The following is a 19,030-nucleotide window of genomic DNA, read 5'->3' on the forward strand; positions in this document are numbered from 1 at the left end:
TTTGGGCTTCTCCAACAGTCAGACTACACATCTGTGCTTCTACACACTTTTCCAAAGCTATTCCCTCCAGAAAACTTCTGGCACCAGCCTTTAAGTTAATACCTTTTTACATTTTTATGTTAATGCTCACTGAGCTCTCCCGGGGATGTGAATGGAAGGGGGGAAAGAGGTCTTCTCTTCATTTCTCTCATGCTGTGGTTTTCCCGGCCTAGAAATCAAAGCATAATCCAACCAGGGGATCCGTATGATGAACCCCACACACAACCAAATACGCTGTAGCCTGACAATCAACCAGTTTCGCGCTTGCACGTGCTAATTCATAACAATGGACTCCTAGAGATATGATCTGGCAACTAGAAAGTACATAAGAAGAGAGGCCATTGCCCAAGGAGAAAAGATAACAAAAGAGGAAATCAGAAGCTGTCAAAATAAAGCCAGGTGAGCAAAGATGCTGAAAACACCACACTCTTGACATGGAAGTGATGTCCAAGGTGTCTTAGGACACTGCGCTGAAATTACACAGGCAAGTACAGCACTGATTGATAAAGAATGATCAGCTCTGTTGCTGGGAGCCCTTCAGCTTGCTTTGTATTCGTAGGCAATTTATCCTCCTTAATCACTCAATCATTAGTGGGGATCAATAGCTGTACCACGTTACTGAGGGCAGCAGTGGACGCCCGGAGAATTATTAGTTAGCTTTTTAATTTAATTGTGCTCACCGGGCTTCAGGTCCGTTCCAGGAAAGAGCCCTTCTCTGGGTGTTGGAGAGAAAACTGTACCCACAAAGGCAGCAGGAGTGAGCTGGGTGTTTATTGTGAAGTCATCTTATTTTTCTGACCACTTGGGAACTCTAAATGGTTGAATGTATTTCCCTATTTAAGTTCAAACTGTTCCAGATTGGTAGTCTAGCATTAGTGCCAGAGAGTGTGTTCTGAAGATTTCAGTGTCCCGTCCTGTGCTCAGTACTCAGGTCAGTATTTGATGGCTCTGTTTGGTAGGGCACCAGTCATTTTCAAGGGGTTCGGCTTTTCTTAATCACTTGTTTCCCACCTCATTCCCCATCACTGATTTTCCCTTAAATCCAGTCTTCATCCTAGCACCTAGCACAGTGCCTGGTACATACTTCATGTTTAATAAATGTTTGTTGCATTGATTTAATAATTCCAAGTAAATGCTTTTTAGGTTCACTGCACTTATCATCACAGATAAGTTGTGAATGTAATCTCACAACTTACCATCTTGGAAAAAGTCAAAGTCATACATGATGCATGGGGGACATGTGTTGTGGGTACGTGTGTAGATTTCTCTCTCTTTTAGCACCTGACACTAAATTAGCATGTGGTATTTCTAACTTTTCATTCAATGTGATTTTTGCATTTTCCTTTAAACAAAGAAATCTATTAAATTTAGTGTAAAGAAATCAGTAACTTTCCAATATCTGGATGCTTTTAATAGTAAAAACATATGACCAACTTGTATTTTATTATAACATTCGTTCTTATACTATGTGCTTTGTAATTATACATGGTCTTTTAGACCCTTCAGTACAGAATGGAGTAATGTACCAGGCCTGGTATTCCTGGGGTAACAATGAACAACACCCCTTTCTCTTGGAAACCCTTGAGCCCAGAACAGAACTTACACCCTCAGGCTAGAGCCATTCATCCATCAATCCACAAATATTAATAGTATATCTCCCCCAACGCTCATGACAACATAATTACCCATGGGTAGTACAGCGATGTTATTTATTCATTCACACATATTAAGGATCAATGCTGAAGTAGGCACTCGAATATGGTAGTGAGAAAGACAGTCTTTGCCCTCAAAGAGCCTCTGGCAAAGGTTTCACAAATGAGCTACTAATAAACATGAATTATAGCAGTTGCAAAAGAAGTCATGACACAACAAGAACATGTAATAGTAGCAGAGCACTGGCCTCACTGGGGAGTAGGGAGAGACGGGTCAGCAGATTATCTTTGTACCCTCTCCAGCCCCTAGAATAATGCTTGCATACAACAGCAGTCAGATAGTTGGTTATCTGAATTTTTATGAAGTTTTAATAAAGCTTATGTGAAATTTTTAAGCCTTTATTTATTCTAACCTTCTGTTTAATGAAGTAGCATATATCCTTCTTGCAAGTGTCTAACACATTAGAGTCTCATTCTTGCTTCTTGTACCGAGTGAGCATTATTCAGTGTGACACTGCAATCAGAAGGAAGCCCAGAGAGCTCACAGTGAACGTTATTTTCAGTGACATATCGATGACCCCAGATTCAAGGTCCAAAGCTGTTTCTGGAAGGAGCAGGTTTGGAAAGTCTGTTCCAGAATTCATCTGCCGATTCATGTCGTTTATAATTCCTTAGGTGGGCGGGTTTCTTTTTTATATCTTCAAATGATGCTCAAAGCAGGTATCTTCCTGCATTCTGTGTTTCAGAAAGCAGGATCCTTTTCTCATTCAGCCTAACACGGTGCCAGGCCCAGAGTTAATACTCATGAATGTTTGCTGGATTGAATTGATAACCAGCACTGCAAGAGGCAGGGAGAGGATTATTAACCTCATATTTCAAGAGTAAAAAACAGACCCTGTGGTATTACATAAAATTTTCAAGGTCACACAGAAAAATCAGGAAACAAGCTGGGGCTAAAACCTGGTTACCCTGATTTGGTCAGGGTAAGCTCTTTCATTTTCAGAACCAGAACCATGGGTACCCTGTATTGTGTCATGAGAGAAACAAGGGGTAGATGCTTCTATGATGTTCTAATGAACCCTGGGAAAGCCTGCCATTAAAAATAAATAAATAAATAAAAATAAAACCAGGTTGATAGCTAAAAGATCAAACAAGTTTCCTTTGCAAAAAAAAAAAAAAAAAAAAAAGAGAGAGAGAGAGAAATTAAGCATCCCAGCAAGGGCACAGGCTCCCTTTGAGGAAATGTGCTAAGTAAAGAATATCAGATATTTTCTTTGTAGAATTGCTTCATGAATAATAGTCTGTCTTCTGAAGATATTTAAGTACACTGAAAATTCCTTACCCAGCAAAACTGGAAAAATAACACAAATCAAATAAACTTCCCAAGCTGGCCTGAGCTGTAATGTAATGCGGCGTGTTTGCCGGGAACACGCACAGACCCAACGGTTGAGGAATCGCTTGCCTGGGTTTCATGGGCTCGTTCCATTCCAGAGTTCACAGGTACAAAGGCAGGCCTCTAGAGAGGCTGACTTAACCCGTTTTAGGAAGACAGTGGCTCTGGACCCTTCCAGGAAAAAAGCGCAGACTCTGGAAATGCCACTCCCTAATACGCTGCGGTGTTTCCCGATTCCCACGGGTGGGACTCACGTGCCTATAGCGCACACAGCCTGCTGGGGTCGCCACCCCGTCTGATTTACTTTGAGATGGAAAAACATATCACGGCGACTCTGAACTGGAGGTACACTTGCTCCCCAGATGAAGGCACCCCCTCGAAGACCGATTACACTCACCCAGCACGTCTTGCCTCTTTCTTTAGTGACGCTCAGCTTTTACATAAAGGGGAGGCAAGGAAAGGTTATTCCTAACCCCTCGTTCAGAACTTCTCCCTTCACTAAAAACGTGAGACATTCTGCCTTCTTGAAGAGGCCAAGCCGTTATTTCTTCCAAAGGATCAGAAGCAGAACCAAACTCTGATTTAAGCTCTGCGGCAGTCTCTTCAGAGATTGAGTATACGATAGCATCCCTAGCTCTGCAATTGTCTTTGATCCCTTTGCCAGGCTTGAACTCAATGACCTTAGAAATGGGACTTGCTTTAACTTTAAAATAGCATGTAAATAAGCAAAGGGAAATTTTCTACCCACGTGGTGATGAATAGCCCTCCTTCTCCCTAAGAGGTTGTACAGATACTAAACTCAATATGGTCAGCATTCAGTTTTACAGGTTTGTTATAAATTCTTGCTTTCTCTGACGGGGGAGGCGCAAAGTGTAATTTCCAAGGGTGCCAGAAATCAGCCGTAGAAGTGAGTCCCGGCATTTCTCAGCCCCCAGTTTTCTTGTTTGGACCGCCCCACCAGAGGAATCGTAAAATAAATGAGGCCGTTCTTCTTTACTGTTTGCCTCCTGTAAGTCACCCGGGAAGAGTGGTTATTCACAAGGCACGTTGAAGGTCTGTTCTGGTGGCAGAGGTGCTGGGTAAGGCAGATGGAGGTGTTATCGCATAATCACCAATGGCGCCATGTTTTCTTGTGAGTTTTATTGTGGTGACGGTGGTTTGCCAGAGGTCTCATAGGATCAAGAGGATGTCGACGGGTCCATGGTGCTGCCGTTCCAACTCTATGAGCTCTCTAGACCTAGCTTCTCCTATCAGCTCTCACGCAACTGAGAAGTGTAGTCCCCACCCTTACGTACGAGCATACACACACACACACACACACACACCTCTGCTTTCTATCAATAACAGTTCAGATTGTTGGGCCACTAGAACAGTGACATGTCAGCTCATTTTTCCTTTTCATAGTATAATAGTACCCTCCGTGCCCCCCCAGATCTAGAAAAACCTCACCACACCTCTCTAACAAAAGAATTTTTAAAACAAACAAAAACAACACCAAAAAAAACAACACCAAAAATCTCAAGAGGCAAATGATGAAGTTTTCCTGGTTTTTGTCAGCATAGCAAACAAAGAGAGTTTTTTGGCGTTTCCATGGGGATGTAATTTTTTTTTTTTAACCCTAGCTTTGGACTATATTTTAAAGTGACAGATCTGAATAAAAACAGAGGAAAGAAAGCTCTTCTTTCCACCCTCAATCTTCTTTTTTTTTTTTCAATCTTCTTTTAAAATCATAAATAAATTTAAAATTAAATTCAAGCCTCCCCATTTGTTTTCCTTGCCCTCTGCTGTGGATTCATGATTCCGCCCGCCGAGTTTGAGATAAGGTTTAATTCAGCCGCTGCAAAGAAAAGGATGGTCTGGTCTCGAGCTGCAGAACTCCTTCCTATTCATGGTTTGCCACCTAAATTTATGACTTCCCATCACTAATAACCCAAAGCCCAAAAATAAATCCTTCATTTTCTTGGACTTCTCTCTCACTCTCAAAGCTCAGACATCCATCCCCATCTCTCATTCTTGCGGTTGGCGTTTACTGTGCCACGTTCCCAGGCACAATGTGCTGGACGCTGGGGAGACCGTGCCCTGATCCCTTGGACTCAGAGTCATAGCCTACTTGGGGGACAGCTTAGTATTCAAATCCTGGCTTCACCTCTTACCTGCACTATGACCTTGGGATGGACACTTCTCTCTTCCTCAGTTTCCTCATCTCCAAAATGGGGAAAAATATTATGCCTTCCTCTTAGAGACGTTATGTGTTTTAAAGAGTTTGTTTTTGTACCACACTTAGAAAGTTTCTGGCATGGAGTAAATACTAAACACATACTTGTTCAAGAAATAATTAAATCATGGAACAATTTCCATATAGTGGAGTGAATGTCACTGCAGCATCCGTAGGACACTACAAAACAAGGCTTAATCCAACCTGTGCTGGGAAGAAAAGAGTACAGGGAGGCTTAAAGAAGGGGGGAAGTTATCATTGTATAAAGATATTTAATAAAGACATTGATAATAAAAAAAGAACACACCATATTGTTCTTGAAGAAAAATTAATGCAACAAAGTTAAACTTGTTAACCTCTTCTTAAATAGGTGGTTTCATGTAAATGCAACCACACTTTAAAAAATAACTTTTTTCTCATGATGAAAGTCTTATTGTAGAAATAAAAAATAATGAAAGCATAAAAAGAACGCAGAGATCTACAAATCACAATTACCATTTTGGTGTACTTCCATTCACTTAATGTATTTTTGAATGGTTTTAATTTTTAATTGACAATTAGTTGAATACATTGCCCTTTCAAATATGCACACATGTATGTATATAAATGGTAAAGAGTGGACTTTCCCTTACACCTACGCTCCAATCCTAGAGCATCTCCAGAGAAAACAAACTTCAACTGTGTATTTCACTCCAGATATTTTGCTATAATTTTACATATTAATGTCCATATGTACATCTATAGAGTTTGGATTTTATTAACCACAGGTGGGATTGTGTTATGCACGTTTCTCTATACTTTCTTGCACAATATACCTTGGAGAGTTTTCTATATCCGTACAAGCATATTCTTTTTAGTGACTGCTTGGTATGGTTGTACCATATTTGATTTGGTCTTTTATTTACAAATATTTAGATTTCCTCTCATTTTCACTGTAGTATACCGTGCTACAATGAATGTTTCACACACCTTCATACAAATGTATTTCTGTAGAATAGATACCTAGAAATACCTTTGCTTGGTCAAAGTAAATCCACATCTTAGATTTGCATAGATACTGCCAAATTTTTTTAAAGGATGCAGTAGTTTATAATACAGCCACAGCACACGAGCGTATCCATTTCTTTAAACTTTCATTGGCACCAGGTGTTACCATGTGTTTTACTATACGCCAATATGCTAGGCAAAATGTGGTATTTCCAACACAATAGCAAAAAAAAAAAAAAAAAAAAATTTTAAATGGGCAAAGAACCTGAATAGACATTTCTCCAAAGAAGATATATGAAAAGCCAACGGGTACATTAAAAGATGCTCAACCTCACTAGTCATTAGGGAAATGCAAATTAAAACCACAATGAGATATTACCTCACTGTTGTTAGAATGGCCATCATCAAAAAGACAAGGGGGAAGGGTAAGCTGGGACGAAGTGAGAGAGTGACATGGACATATATACACTACCAAATGTAAAATAGCTAGTGGGAAGCAGCCCCGTAGCACAGGGAGATCAGCTTGGTGCTTTGTGACCACCTAGAGGGGTGGGATAGGGAGGGTGGGAGGGAGAAGCAAAAGGGAGGGGATATGGGGGTATATGTATAAGTATAGCTGATTCACTTTGTTATAAAGCAGAAACTAACACACTACTGTAAAGCAATTATACTCCAATAAAGATGTTTAAAAAAAAAAAAAAGACAAGAGAGAACAAATGGTGGCATGGGTGTAGTGTTTCTCTAACCCCTGTATTTTCTGTTAAGCAGTTAGTTCTATCTAGAGACTCAACCAGATTCATCTATAAGTGAATTATTTTCTGTTTTCTTTGGAGGGGGCAGAGAGAGCACTTAAGAACTATATACTTCTTAAGTCGTATGCTGTGTGCTTCCCGGGGCATTCGTCCCGTCAGGAGACTCATAATGTCTGTTTGTCCCTCTCTGTGATGTTCAGATTTATCAGTAGGGTCAGGTTTTACCAGTCTCATCCAGCCATTATGAAGTTCCCCATTAGCCTTTTAACAAATGATTTTAGCCTAGATCCATTATTTCATTAGGGACTGTAAAATGGTGCTGGTCTCCTCTACCATTCTTTCTGCATTTATTAGCATCTATTATTTTGGTGCCTTGAGGGAGGAGTCATAGAAGAAAGTCTAAATGCATGGCTCTTTTCCTATTTCTAAGTTTTTTAAATAATGAGTTGATTCTCAGCACCCTATAAAGGTGACCAATGAATTTTTAAAATCACTATGAAACTACAAATATTGAAGTATTTCACATGTTCTAATACTTTGCAGTGACTATTATTTTTGCTATTTGAATTGTCCCATTCTTGGCCAGTGGGAGCTCCTTCAAGTTGATTTATGATTCCTTTGTCATGAGTCCTAGAATCTTTAAAAACCTCCTTGTTTTCTGGTAGGAAGAAGTATGTCAGGCCAGTCTCATACATTTCCTGACCCAGACCTGCTTTTTCTTAAGGAGCCCAGGTGCCTTTTAATGGGGGGGGTGGGTGGAGAGGAATGGTACTTAGAGATCATAATCTGGGCTCAAGTGTACTTGCTGTTGCCCTTGCACTGGTTGTTTTTTCTAGTTCTTTTCAGTGGACAGAACTAAAAAATGTGATTTCTCTTTTTTTTTTTTTTCTACTTTTCGCTGCGTTGGGTCTTTGTTGCTGCGCGCAGGCTTTCTTTAGTTGCGGCGAGCGGGGGCTACTCTTCATTGCGGTGCGCAGGCTTCTCATTGTGGTGGCTTCTCTTGTTGTGGAGCACGGGCTCTAGGCGTGCGGGCTTCAGTAGTTGTGGCACACAGGCTCTAGAGCACGGGTTTAGTAGTTGTGGCCCGCGGGCTTAGTTGCTCCGCGGCATGTGGGATCTTCCCACACCAGGTCTTGAACCCGTGTCCCCTGCACTGGTAGGTGGATTCTTAACCACTGCACCACCAGGGAAGCCCAAAAATGTGATTTCTAAAGAGAAGATGCATCATGAGTTGTTATGATGCTTTCAACTTTTTTTTTTTGAAAATCCTTTTATTCAATATTTTTTTATAATGGAATTAAGTTTTTGATTATTACAGTATGTTCTGATTGAAACACTACAAACTATTGCAAGGACTAGTGGAAATAGGAAAATCTGTTAATAATAATATTTGTTGGTGAAAAATCATAGTGAATCCAAAAATCTATTTGTCGGTCATATGAGTGAAAGCACAACTTCTGGGAAGTATGTATGGGAAGAAGTAGCCAGCCTCTCCCTTCGTGTACATTCTTTCTTATTTTCTTGTTCTATCTTCCCCAAGCAGAGGTAGTCAACAGTAGTTAGAATGGCCGTCTCCCAACACATAAAATAATCGAATTCCCCAATGGGTGAACAAAATAATGAGTAGTAACCTGGAACTCAGCTGAGCAGGCCACTTCGGAGCCTTCAGTGGGGACGTCTTCCAATTTCAGAGTGATGTGTCCTCACCCTGCATCGTCGTTTTAGTGCAAAAACAGAAATTAATTCTGGTGAAATGAGATTCACCTCCCAACAGGATTAATAGTCGCATTCACTGAAGGTCTTACTCTTCATTTGTGAACTGTGAAGAAACCAGTAGTAGCTATAAGATCAATAGGATTTCTGCAGATGGAATGACAATATACAAGGACAAAATCACCTATTTTTTGACTTACAAGGCCCACGGTAGTTTTAAATTTGCAAGTTAATTACAGACCAGCTACACCACAACATTTTCAAATGGCAAAAGTACAAAAAAAAGTTACGTGTTACAAAAAGATTTCAGAAAAAGTGTAGTCTAACCAAATAAAAGCACTAAAAAGGTATCTTGCTCAAGGGATGTCAGCTTGGAAAAATTATCCCCAAAGCTAAACATTTTTATTTCACACAAACTATACTCGGAAATAGCTTTGAGACTGATTTCTGAGGCTGAAAGTATCAAAGGGTTTATTTGTCAAGAAACAAATACCGTAACTGACAAGGATGGATAGAATGAGTTCATACTCATTAAGATTTCTGCAGTGTTAGGGTACTAACAAACATCTCTTAATGGCAGAATGTGGTAATCATGGAATTATTGCTAAAGTAGTTTTCAAATGAAAAAAGGAAAAGAAAACAAAACAAATTAAACTTGACCAAACATGTCAATTTACAGTTTTAAGGTTATTTTACAAAATACCTCCATTTACACAATAGACTTCACACAGCATTTTAAGCTGAAAGTTCTTTTAATTTATCCTGGCACACTATAAATGAATAAATTACACTGTTTAAAGAATTATTTCATATGTTTTATTTATTAAATTTATTTATTCGGTAAGTTTTTCTTTCTCTTGACTCAAAGAAAAGATCTCATATATAATAGATTAAGAGAGGAAGTTAAGCACACTAACTTACAGAAACAGGTGGGAACTGGGGAGGGTCAGCAGTCATGTGAGTCTCACCCGATGTGATGCTCTTCAAAGATGAGTCAATCTTCTTAGAGCCGTTTAATGAAGATTTTGAAGGAAAACTTCATTTTGTACTCTAGCCCTTTAACGCTTTCATTCTTTTTTTTTTTTTGCGGTACGCGGGCCTCTCACTGTTGCGGCCTCTCCCGTTGCGGAGCACAGGCTCCGGACACACAGGCTCAGCGGCCACGGCTACAGGCCCAGCTGCTCCGTGGCATGTGGGATCCTCCCGGACCGGGGCACGAACCCGTGTCCCCTGCATCAGCAGGCGGACTCTCAACCACTGCGCCACCAGGGAAGCCCAAAGCTTTCATTCTTACAGTCAGTTCAGCTGTTGGTCTGTAGTAGCAGGAGTTACAGTACCAAATGGAAGATAGATTCATTGCTCTGGATCAAAGATCATGAATATCTTCAAGGCTGATGATACAATTGCCAAGTTGCTTTTTAAAATATTGTAGCAGTCACAATCCCATCAGTAGATTGGCAATTCATCACACAGTAGCTGGTACTGAGTATCATAAAATAAAATACATAGCCAAATGAATATATACATATAATTTCTTTTGAAACCTTTGCAGTTCTTGAATTACTACTTAATTCAAGTTGTTTTAAATTATTTTCTGTTCACGTTTCCTCATCTGTGAACTGGTTTTCCCTTTACTGGCTTTCTTTTATACACTTCATGATTTTCTTATCAATTTATTGGAGTTCTTTACATGTAAGGAAAATTTACTAACATTTTCTATTGTTGCAAATATCTCTCTAGTTTGTTGTAGACTTTATATTTTATTATGTCTGAAATTCAAGTTTTACATTTATATCAAATAAAATGCAGTGATCATTTCCTTTTTGATTTTTTTCTTTTATCTTTGTCTTGATGAAACTTTCTCACTTGGAGACCAAGTAACTGTTCACAGTTATTTTACTCTGGAATTTTTTTATGCTTTGTATTTTTAAATTCAGATTCTAAATTAATGTTCAGTTTATTCTGGGGTACAAAAAATTTACTTTTCCCAAGCAGCCAATTTTCTCAGCTGAATTAATGGACACTCCAGTCATCCTCTTTGATTTATAACATTTCTTTTATCATAAATTTATTTCATAGAGACAGATGCATATTGTAACATCTATTTCTAGGCTACCTATTTTGACCCATTAATCTAATTTTATACCAGTTGTTTAAATTACGGTAGCTTATAATACAGTCTAATATCTTATAGGGCAAGTCCATAAACATCTCATATTATAAGGAAAACATCTTGAAACATTCCTAAATGTCACTTCTAGACCTCGGTGGCCTTAAGAGGAGTTTTATCTCAATAACGGGCATTTGAAACGCACTTGGCTAAGATGTTTATTATTACAATACTTACAACAGTTAAACCACTACTATAGAGGAGTTTTTTAAAAGTAGCCTTTCTTTTTCAGGCCATTTTGATAGCATCATCTGGGGGCGGGCTGTAAAAGGTGTGCATGTAAACGGTCAATGTCCTTTTATACATATTCTGAGATGATTTTATTTTAAAATAAATGTATTCTTTTAGGATTTTACTCCGAACTATCGACCTCGCTATTTCTGTTGTCACTTCCTTATATGTTACCTCTGCTTTGTTCCGCTTGGAAATGAAGCTGTCATTTCAGTTGAGGAGTCACATGACTGTATAGAGATTGCTGGCAAAACCACGGAACCCAGCAAGGCCAAAAGTCTGAAGCATCAAAGTTCACGTTGGTGAGGGCTGGGGGGAGGCTGCGGCACGTCTGTCCTGTAACTCTGATTCTTCTAGAAAGATAAAATGGCTTTAGGGTGAATAAGCTATTGACGCAAATAGCGACACGAGTGAGTCTCAAGAGAATGAGCCTGAGTGAAAGAAGCGAGACCCCCAAACGTGTGCACACTGTACAGTTCTTTTTATATAAACTTGTAGAAAACGCAAATGAACTTACAGTGATAGAAAGCAGATGAATGGTTCCCTGGCCGGGCTGGGACATCAGGGAGAGGACTGGGAGGGAGGAATTACACAGCGGTACAAGGAAGCTTTTGGGGTGACGGACATGTTTATTATTTTGGTCGTGAAATTATACACTTTCAATGTGTGTACTTTATTGGACACTAGTAAATATGTAGATGTGTGTATGCGTGTGTGTATTTACTGTTGCATGAAACCAGGCTAATGGTAGGCAAGAGGCAAAGATTGGAAAGGAAGTTACAAGAAAGTACCGGAGAGCAGACGAGACCGCAGAATCGCCGAAGGGTTCCGTCAAAGCTATAACACAGCCCAAAGGGGGATCCAAGCCGGTTGGATGGGGCAGCACCTGGCAAACTTTAATGTACACACAAATCCCGGGGAACCTTGTTCACATGCAAATTCTGCTTCGGTAGGTCAGGACTGGGCCCTGAGATTCTGCATTTCTCACAAGGTCCCAGGTGGTGCTGTGTGCGGCTGGTCTCTCCACCATTCTGTGAGCAGCAAGGGGCTAGAGCATCTGTTCTCAACTCAGGCTGCATATCAGAATCGCTGGGGAGCTTAAAATTAATTAATTAGTTAATTAATTAATGTAAAAACCCTGATGCCTGGATCTCAGCCTTACTCCCAGAGATTCTGATGCCATCGATCTAGAGGTCAGCTGGAATCAAGAGTTTGTAAATCTACCTGGATGATTCTAAAGTGTAGCCAGGGTTGACAACCACTACTCCAGAGGGATGGTAAAAACCTTATCAGGGAATGAGGAGGAAAGAACCTGAGAAGGTACTAGGACGGCAAGTAGGGCCAGAGAAATGTGATGAACGATGTCCCCGATCAGAACCCAAATTGAACATTTCCAAGCCTGCAACTTGACCTGGGTATAACTTATAGCCTGTATGGTCCTGCCTGTGTTAAAGATGCTTTTGCTGCTTTCACACCTGGCCTGGGAATAAGTACCACCTGATTACTGAGCGGGCAGATGGGCAGCGAGGTTTTCCTGAGATTATAGCCACAGGGAAGAAAAGTCCTTGCAATGGAGGAAGACGACCAGGGAGGCCGATTGGACACACGCTTACCAACACATGCACAAGGATTTTTCCTTGAAAGGAGACAAAGCCAAGCCTCTCTCCTCCTGTCCCTATGGGCCACTAACCAGGCATGACAGATGGTACTCCAGCCTCCTAATATGCCCCAGACTTGTTTTAAAATCATTTGGAATTCTATTAACATTAATACTTCGGAAATTATTTTTTGATCTGTGTTACAGACTTTTATCTGCATTATAAAATTCTGATTCTGAAACCACTGATGCAACAGAATCCTAAAATGTTTACTGGGACTTGTCAATTTAATTGTGCTACTTGGAACTTATGGAAGCATTTTGCTGACAAATGTCATCATTTACAGACTGATCTAGGCCACTAATTATGTTCACCATTGCTAAAATTACACGTTGTGAAATGAGCTACCTTTAGTGAAACAAAAGACTTTTTTCCCATTTAGTTTTTTTCCCATTTAGCAACTTAGGACCGAAACAAACTTGCAAGTATATGAAAACCTTCTGGTTTGGTAATAGTCATTATGTTTACATTTCAATGCAGAGGATGCTGTATACCTGGATAATGAAAAAGAAAGAGAAGAGTATGTCCTGAATGACATTGGGGTTATTTTTTATGGAGACTTCAGTGACATCAAGAGTAGAAGCTGGAGCTATGGTCAGGTGAGCCACTTAAAATTTGTCATTGTCAAGGACATTTTTACTTAATATTTTTAGCCCCATGTATCACTGCAGGGTGCTATCTGTCGATACTAGACAAGCACAATTTCCTGCTTTTCAGGATCTGAGACTCCAAGATGGGCCTGGGAGTAGAGACTTAGAAAGGCACCTGCATAATTCATCAGCTGAAATCACATATTTTCGGTTATTACAATGTTACAGAGATGGGAGATTGTGTGGATGATATGACATTCCAGTGAGCAATGCTTTGCAAACTCAGTACAGTGAAATCTCACGAGCTTAGACTCTGCTCTCCAACCTGGAATGAACCCATGTTTTTCTTTTCTTATAAGGAAAAGTGTTTTGATAATAATGCAAAGGGTGCAGGAAGGCAAGTGCCCAACTCAAAGAAATCCCTTTTTTTAAGGGTTAGGATTAGATATGCTAATTAGAAAAGAAGGCTACCATTTAGTCAAAGGAGGGCCCACTGGGCTTTCACCTTGAGACATTTTATCAGCTGCAGCCTCAAAGTACTGTCCGGATATAAGGTAGCAAATGGTATTTCATCTGAGATATTCAGTGGTTCAAGCTATTTCAGCTTGGCATCTTTAATAATGGAGCAAATGAATATTTTTACCGTATTTCCATAAACAGACTCGTGTCCTGTGATTCAGAAACGACTTTCCATTAGCAACGTGAGGGCAGGCGAATGTGTCATTTCTCAGAGTTTTGGCTGAAATGGTTGCAATTGTGCGCCATCGTTCTGGGTATCCAGGGGCAGATTTCCCAGAACCTGGCCTCACCAGGTCACAGGATACTTTCTTGGCGTGAGATCCTTGTTTGAACTTCCATATGGGCTCTCCCTGCCATGCTCAGCCCTGCTCGAGCCTGACCACTGGGCTGCCATCATTGGCTCTTGTCTTGTCCACCCAGCTTTATGCCTTTTGCTCCTTCTCAGTGTTCAGGTTTGCCAGCCTGCATTTCTGACATCCTGCCGGGCTAATGATCTACATGCTCTTCCCCTGTTTTGGGGTCCCTGCCTGGCTCCCTGGTTCCAAGTCCTCCACTTCCTGAGTGACATACAACCCGTGACCATTGCTTATTGTCTGGTGCTCTCGTCTTGGGTCCCTAATTCCTAACCTTTAGGCGTGATTCTATTTATGCCTCCAGTGTGACAATAGAGAGAGAGCTAACAAGGGAAAAGTCATCTAGGTGGGTAGCAAGGACTGCGAAAGGGTTCCAAGCATGATCGTGGACTCCCCAGACAGCCTGCCTTTGGATAGATGCCCTTGAGCACAGCCACTGCCTGTCTCTACTGTCATTTGGAGTCCATTAAAACTACAGCCAAGCCAGTAGTTTGTAGTGTAGTTCTCTATGTCTTTACCTTTCCAGCTCGTGGCTGTCATGCCCCACAGACGCAGCTGAAAGATGCTGCCTAATAAGAACCAGAGTAATGAGTTCTTATTCACCTGGAGAGCTAGTGCAATTACCCATTTCTGCATCTATCACATCAGTTTAGGATACACGCAGAGTTGCTATTCTAACTGGATTTTAATGAGGAATTACATGGAAATTAGCCATTAAAATTGTGATTTCTGTCCTAAGCCCTTGGGTGGATAATATACAAGGCTTCTGTATTCAGGGAAATATTCTGTACAATGAGGTACAGTATAAGTGTAATTTTCCAATTTTGCCTTTTTTTTTTTTTTTTTTTTTTTTTTACTATTTTGTCTTTGTTCCTTGTTTGGAAAATTTGGGCATTGTATGTGGCTAGGAGTTCTTTCTAAGGAAATTGAACTGACTACCTGATGGTTCCCTTGATAATATGATCTCCTTTCTCTAAGCCTTCCTGCCCTCTCTTTGACCCTGGAGTCCACCTTATCTCAGACGAGAGGAAACCTTAGACAGACATTCACTATGTGAGGTCTCCTACTGTTTCCAGTGCAGACCTGAAATGCCTTCCTGAGAAGTACCTGAGAGCCATTTACTGTCGATATGCACAAGGACTCATGTTACTTTTGAGGGCTTGAGACTTCGGCCTGACTTTGGTAAATGGTTCATTCCCTTGCCTTGGCGTTGGAGCCAATATGTTGGAGAGATCCTCTAAATTAACCCTACAATCTTCTGAAGAACTTCAGGTCAGTTCTTGACCTTTGAGTACATCAGCTCGCTAGTAGTTCTGTTTATATTTCTAGCTAGTATTTAAGTTCTTAATTACTAAAAAATAAAAGAGGATGTCTCCTTCCTTCCACCTTGATATTTCATGCTAAAGATTATGAGTGATTACCATCTAGGAAATACACATTTCTAAACATGAGGTTGTGGTTTCATTTTATTTTTCAACAGAGAATATCTTGTTTTCAGAGGGGACATTAAATAGTTTCTAATTTTTTTTCTCCAAATAGTTTGAGGATGGCATCCTCGATGCTTGCCTGTATGTGATGGACAGAGCGAAGATGGACCTTTCTGGCAGAGGGAATCCCATCAAAGTCAGTCGTGTTGGATCTGCCATGGTAAGAACAACCACTGATTACTAAAATCGATTACGCATGTCATTTGCCTCAGTATAGATGTCAGCTCATTAAGTGCTGTTGAAATGGTGACTTGCACATAATAAACTTTTATTTGGAAGAGTCTGTAATTCCCTGAACTTGTCATGTGCCGTAAAACAAAATTCTTACACCAGTACCGTGTGTTGCTTTGGCTTCAGACAAATGCTGATAGATGACGTGGACAACATAGATCACTTATTCTTAAGAATCTTTGCCTAGGGGCTGAGAGTGACCATGACAAAGTGTCAGCAACGATAATCAATCAATCAACAAACAAACATCAAAGAGGGCTTCCCTGGTGGCGCAGTGGTTGAGAGTCCGCCTGCCGATGCAGGGGACACGGGTTCGCGCCCCGGTCCTGGAAGATCCCACATGCCGCGGGGCGGCTGGGCCCGTGAGCCATGGCCGCTGAGCCTGCGTGTCCAGAGCCTGTGCTCCACAACGGGAAAGGCCACAGCAGTGAGAGGCCCGCATACCGCAAAAAAAAAAAAAAAAACAAAAAACATCAAAGAGCATCAAAAAAAAAACCCTGCAAGATGGAAATTTTCTACATTTTCACACCCATAGTAAGAGTAAAGAAATAAATGACTAATCCTAGCTTCTATTTCAATGATACCTCACCACAGGGCTTTATAGTTTATGAAATGGACATTGATTCTTCACAGTACTCACATGAGATAAGTGGGGAGGGGGTGGCATTACCCACGCCATTTTACAAGTTAGGAAACAGTGTGATGACAGTTTGTCAGTGACAAAGCCTCAGCTAGAACCCAGGTCTGCTGACTCCAAAGCTAGACATTTTCTACCTTCCTTGCTGGTCTCTGCAGGACATCCTGAAACATCTCGGGGAATGCACAGACCCTGCAACGGAACGGCTCCCTGAGAGAGGAGATACAATTCTCATGAGTGGGAAGGTTAGGGGTCAGGTCTGGGCGGTGAATTAATTGTGTTGCCCAGGTCCTGGACTGTACTGACGTGCGGACTGGGTCCTGTGCAGCCCTGGACTGTACCAACGTGCCACACACACAGATCCTGCCCTTGGTGTATGAAAGCGAATCAAATCTGATTTAGGAGCAGATTATTCCCGAAAAAAAACATCAAGCTAGGTGCTATTTCACACCATCAAAGACTGAGCAACAAATACTCCTTTTTGTTACCAGTTTCCTTAAGTTTTATTTAAAAAAACAATCCATCTGAAAGAATGCTGTCTTTGGGTTTGGTTTAAGTTAAATAAAATCAAAATCAAATATTGTTTATATAAAGATATTAGACTGAGAATGATAAGAAATGTAATTTATGGTTAGCTCTTCAGAACAAAGATTGTTTTATTAGTAACGAGGCTATGTGTAAATTTAAGAAGAGTGGAGCTTAAAAAGAGAAGGTAAAAACTAATATCTAAAGGCAGTTTTGTTTTCTGTTGTTAGTTTATGTATGCAACGTAAACTATGCAAGTGAAAAGACAATGGATTCTGAAGAATTTGGGAATTTCTTTATAATAGCTATTTATTACAACATGCAGTAGACCGGCAGTCAGTCACTGTTTTTCCTGTTTCATGGACAAAATTCTCCCTTTTCTCCTGTAAAGTCATCATGACAGGTTTGCAGTGGGACGGGAAGCAGTTGTCGCAGTGGTTAGATAGAAATTAGTTCCTTCTTAGGCACTCTGAAATGACATGCTCATCAACCCGAGCTTACTCACATGCTGTGGGTATATTTACGAGTCTAGAAATCACTCCTAACACAAGCCAAAGCAAGAGGGACGCAAACAGGAAGCAGCTAACCCAACACTATGGTGGCATCTGGCCAGATGGAAGCTGTTAAGCCTTGAACTAAGCAGAGAATCCTAATGGAAATTGCCTTGAGATCGTATTAATCATAAAATCCTATGAAGTTCTGATTTTGAAAATCTATAACTCACAAGATTTAGAACTGGACAGAATCAATTTCGGGGGTTCGGTTTGGTTTTATGTTTTGAGGGAGAGGCCTTGGGTGTTAGGGGAGAGGCCCACCCTGGGCAATATCTCTATTTCCACCAGCACCATCGTTTACATACACAAAATATACGTCTGAGAGTTTTCAAAATCTTTTTATATCTCTTATGTCTTTTAATCCTTAGAAGAGCTCTGTGAATCTTTCCAAAATCTATTCAGTTATAATGATTTTAGAAAATAAAATATTGAGCCTCCAAAAATCAATAAAAAATATGCAACTTTCCCAAAAAGGCAATTGTTTTCTGGTCACTCAGGGAGTTCCTCTCCTGTTCACAAATCCTGGAACTCTATCATGAAATTGCTGAGGGAAGTTAAGCAAAGACTGAAAGAAAAAAACAAAACAGAAACCCCTCACATTTCTCAATAAAGATTTGCTTTAAAATATGAGAAGATGTATTTAGGGAGCCCAGAAAGAAAATGTTCTGAAATTGCTTGAGTCTAGCCAGAGCCCTGGGTCCGAGCAGATAGGCCTGTGGGTGTTTTCTAGGGGGCACAGAGGGAGCTGCATGGTCATTTTAAAAGCTCTCCATCATCTCCCCAGCCTGGTCACTGAGGCAGGAAATTCCTTTCATAGGATACGAATACTGGAACAGGATACACTGCGACAGGCAAATTCTCTGGGAGGGGTCGCACACTGACTGCAGTTCATGCCAAGGTGACAGTGATGGAAGGCAGAGATTTCCTGGGCTCAGTTACTGCCACGAAGGAGTGGGATGAGAAGCCTGGTCCTGGCTGGGCACCTGCAGCGGGTGGAGAGGGGACGGGAGGCAAGAGCAGGTGACTGGGGCCCCAAAGACACATTTGCTTCCCGTGGTCACGGCAAAGTCTGGCACTGAAGACTGGCCAGGAGTTTGCAGAAAGTAGCTGGGTGCTCGGTGCTGTACGAAGCACAGATAATAACTCGGGTTATTATCTGACTTATCTAACTTTCTGATGAGGGTGATGACGATGATGATCTGAACCTGGCTTTACCGTCCCCAGATAAAAATCTTTGTCGTTTAGTGTTTACAACCTTGGGCCGTTCTTTGCTATGGGGGTATCCTACACACGACAGGATATTTAGCAGTATCCACGGCTTCTG

At 40.8% G+C, this 19,030-nt stretch overlaps 1 protein-coding gene across 1 annotated transcript in view; it reads left to right on the forward strand.

The window, feature by feature from the left end:
* F13A1 (coagulation factor XIII A chain) overlaps positions 1-19,030 on the forward strand; it is a 145,473-nt gene that overhangs the window by 52,925 nt on the left and 73,518 nt on the right. The window contains exons 6-7 of the mRNA XM_060164287.1: positions 13,291-13,409; positions 15,812-15,919. Of these exons, the coding sequence (XP_060020270.1) occupies positions 13,291-13,409; positions 15,812-15,919 (227 nt within the window). The remainder of the gene's footprint in view (positions 1-13,290; positions 13,410-15,811; positions 15,920-19,030) is intronic.

Source organism: Lagenorhynchus albirostris, chromosome 10 (genome assembly GCF_949774975.1).
Source record: "Lagenorhynchus albirostris chromosome 10, mLagAlb1.1, whole genome shotgun sequence".
NCBI classification, from domain to species: domain Eukaryota; kingdom Metazoa; phylum Chordata; class Mammalia; order Artiodactyla; family Delphinidae; genus Lagenorhynchus; species Lagenorhynchus albirostris.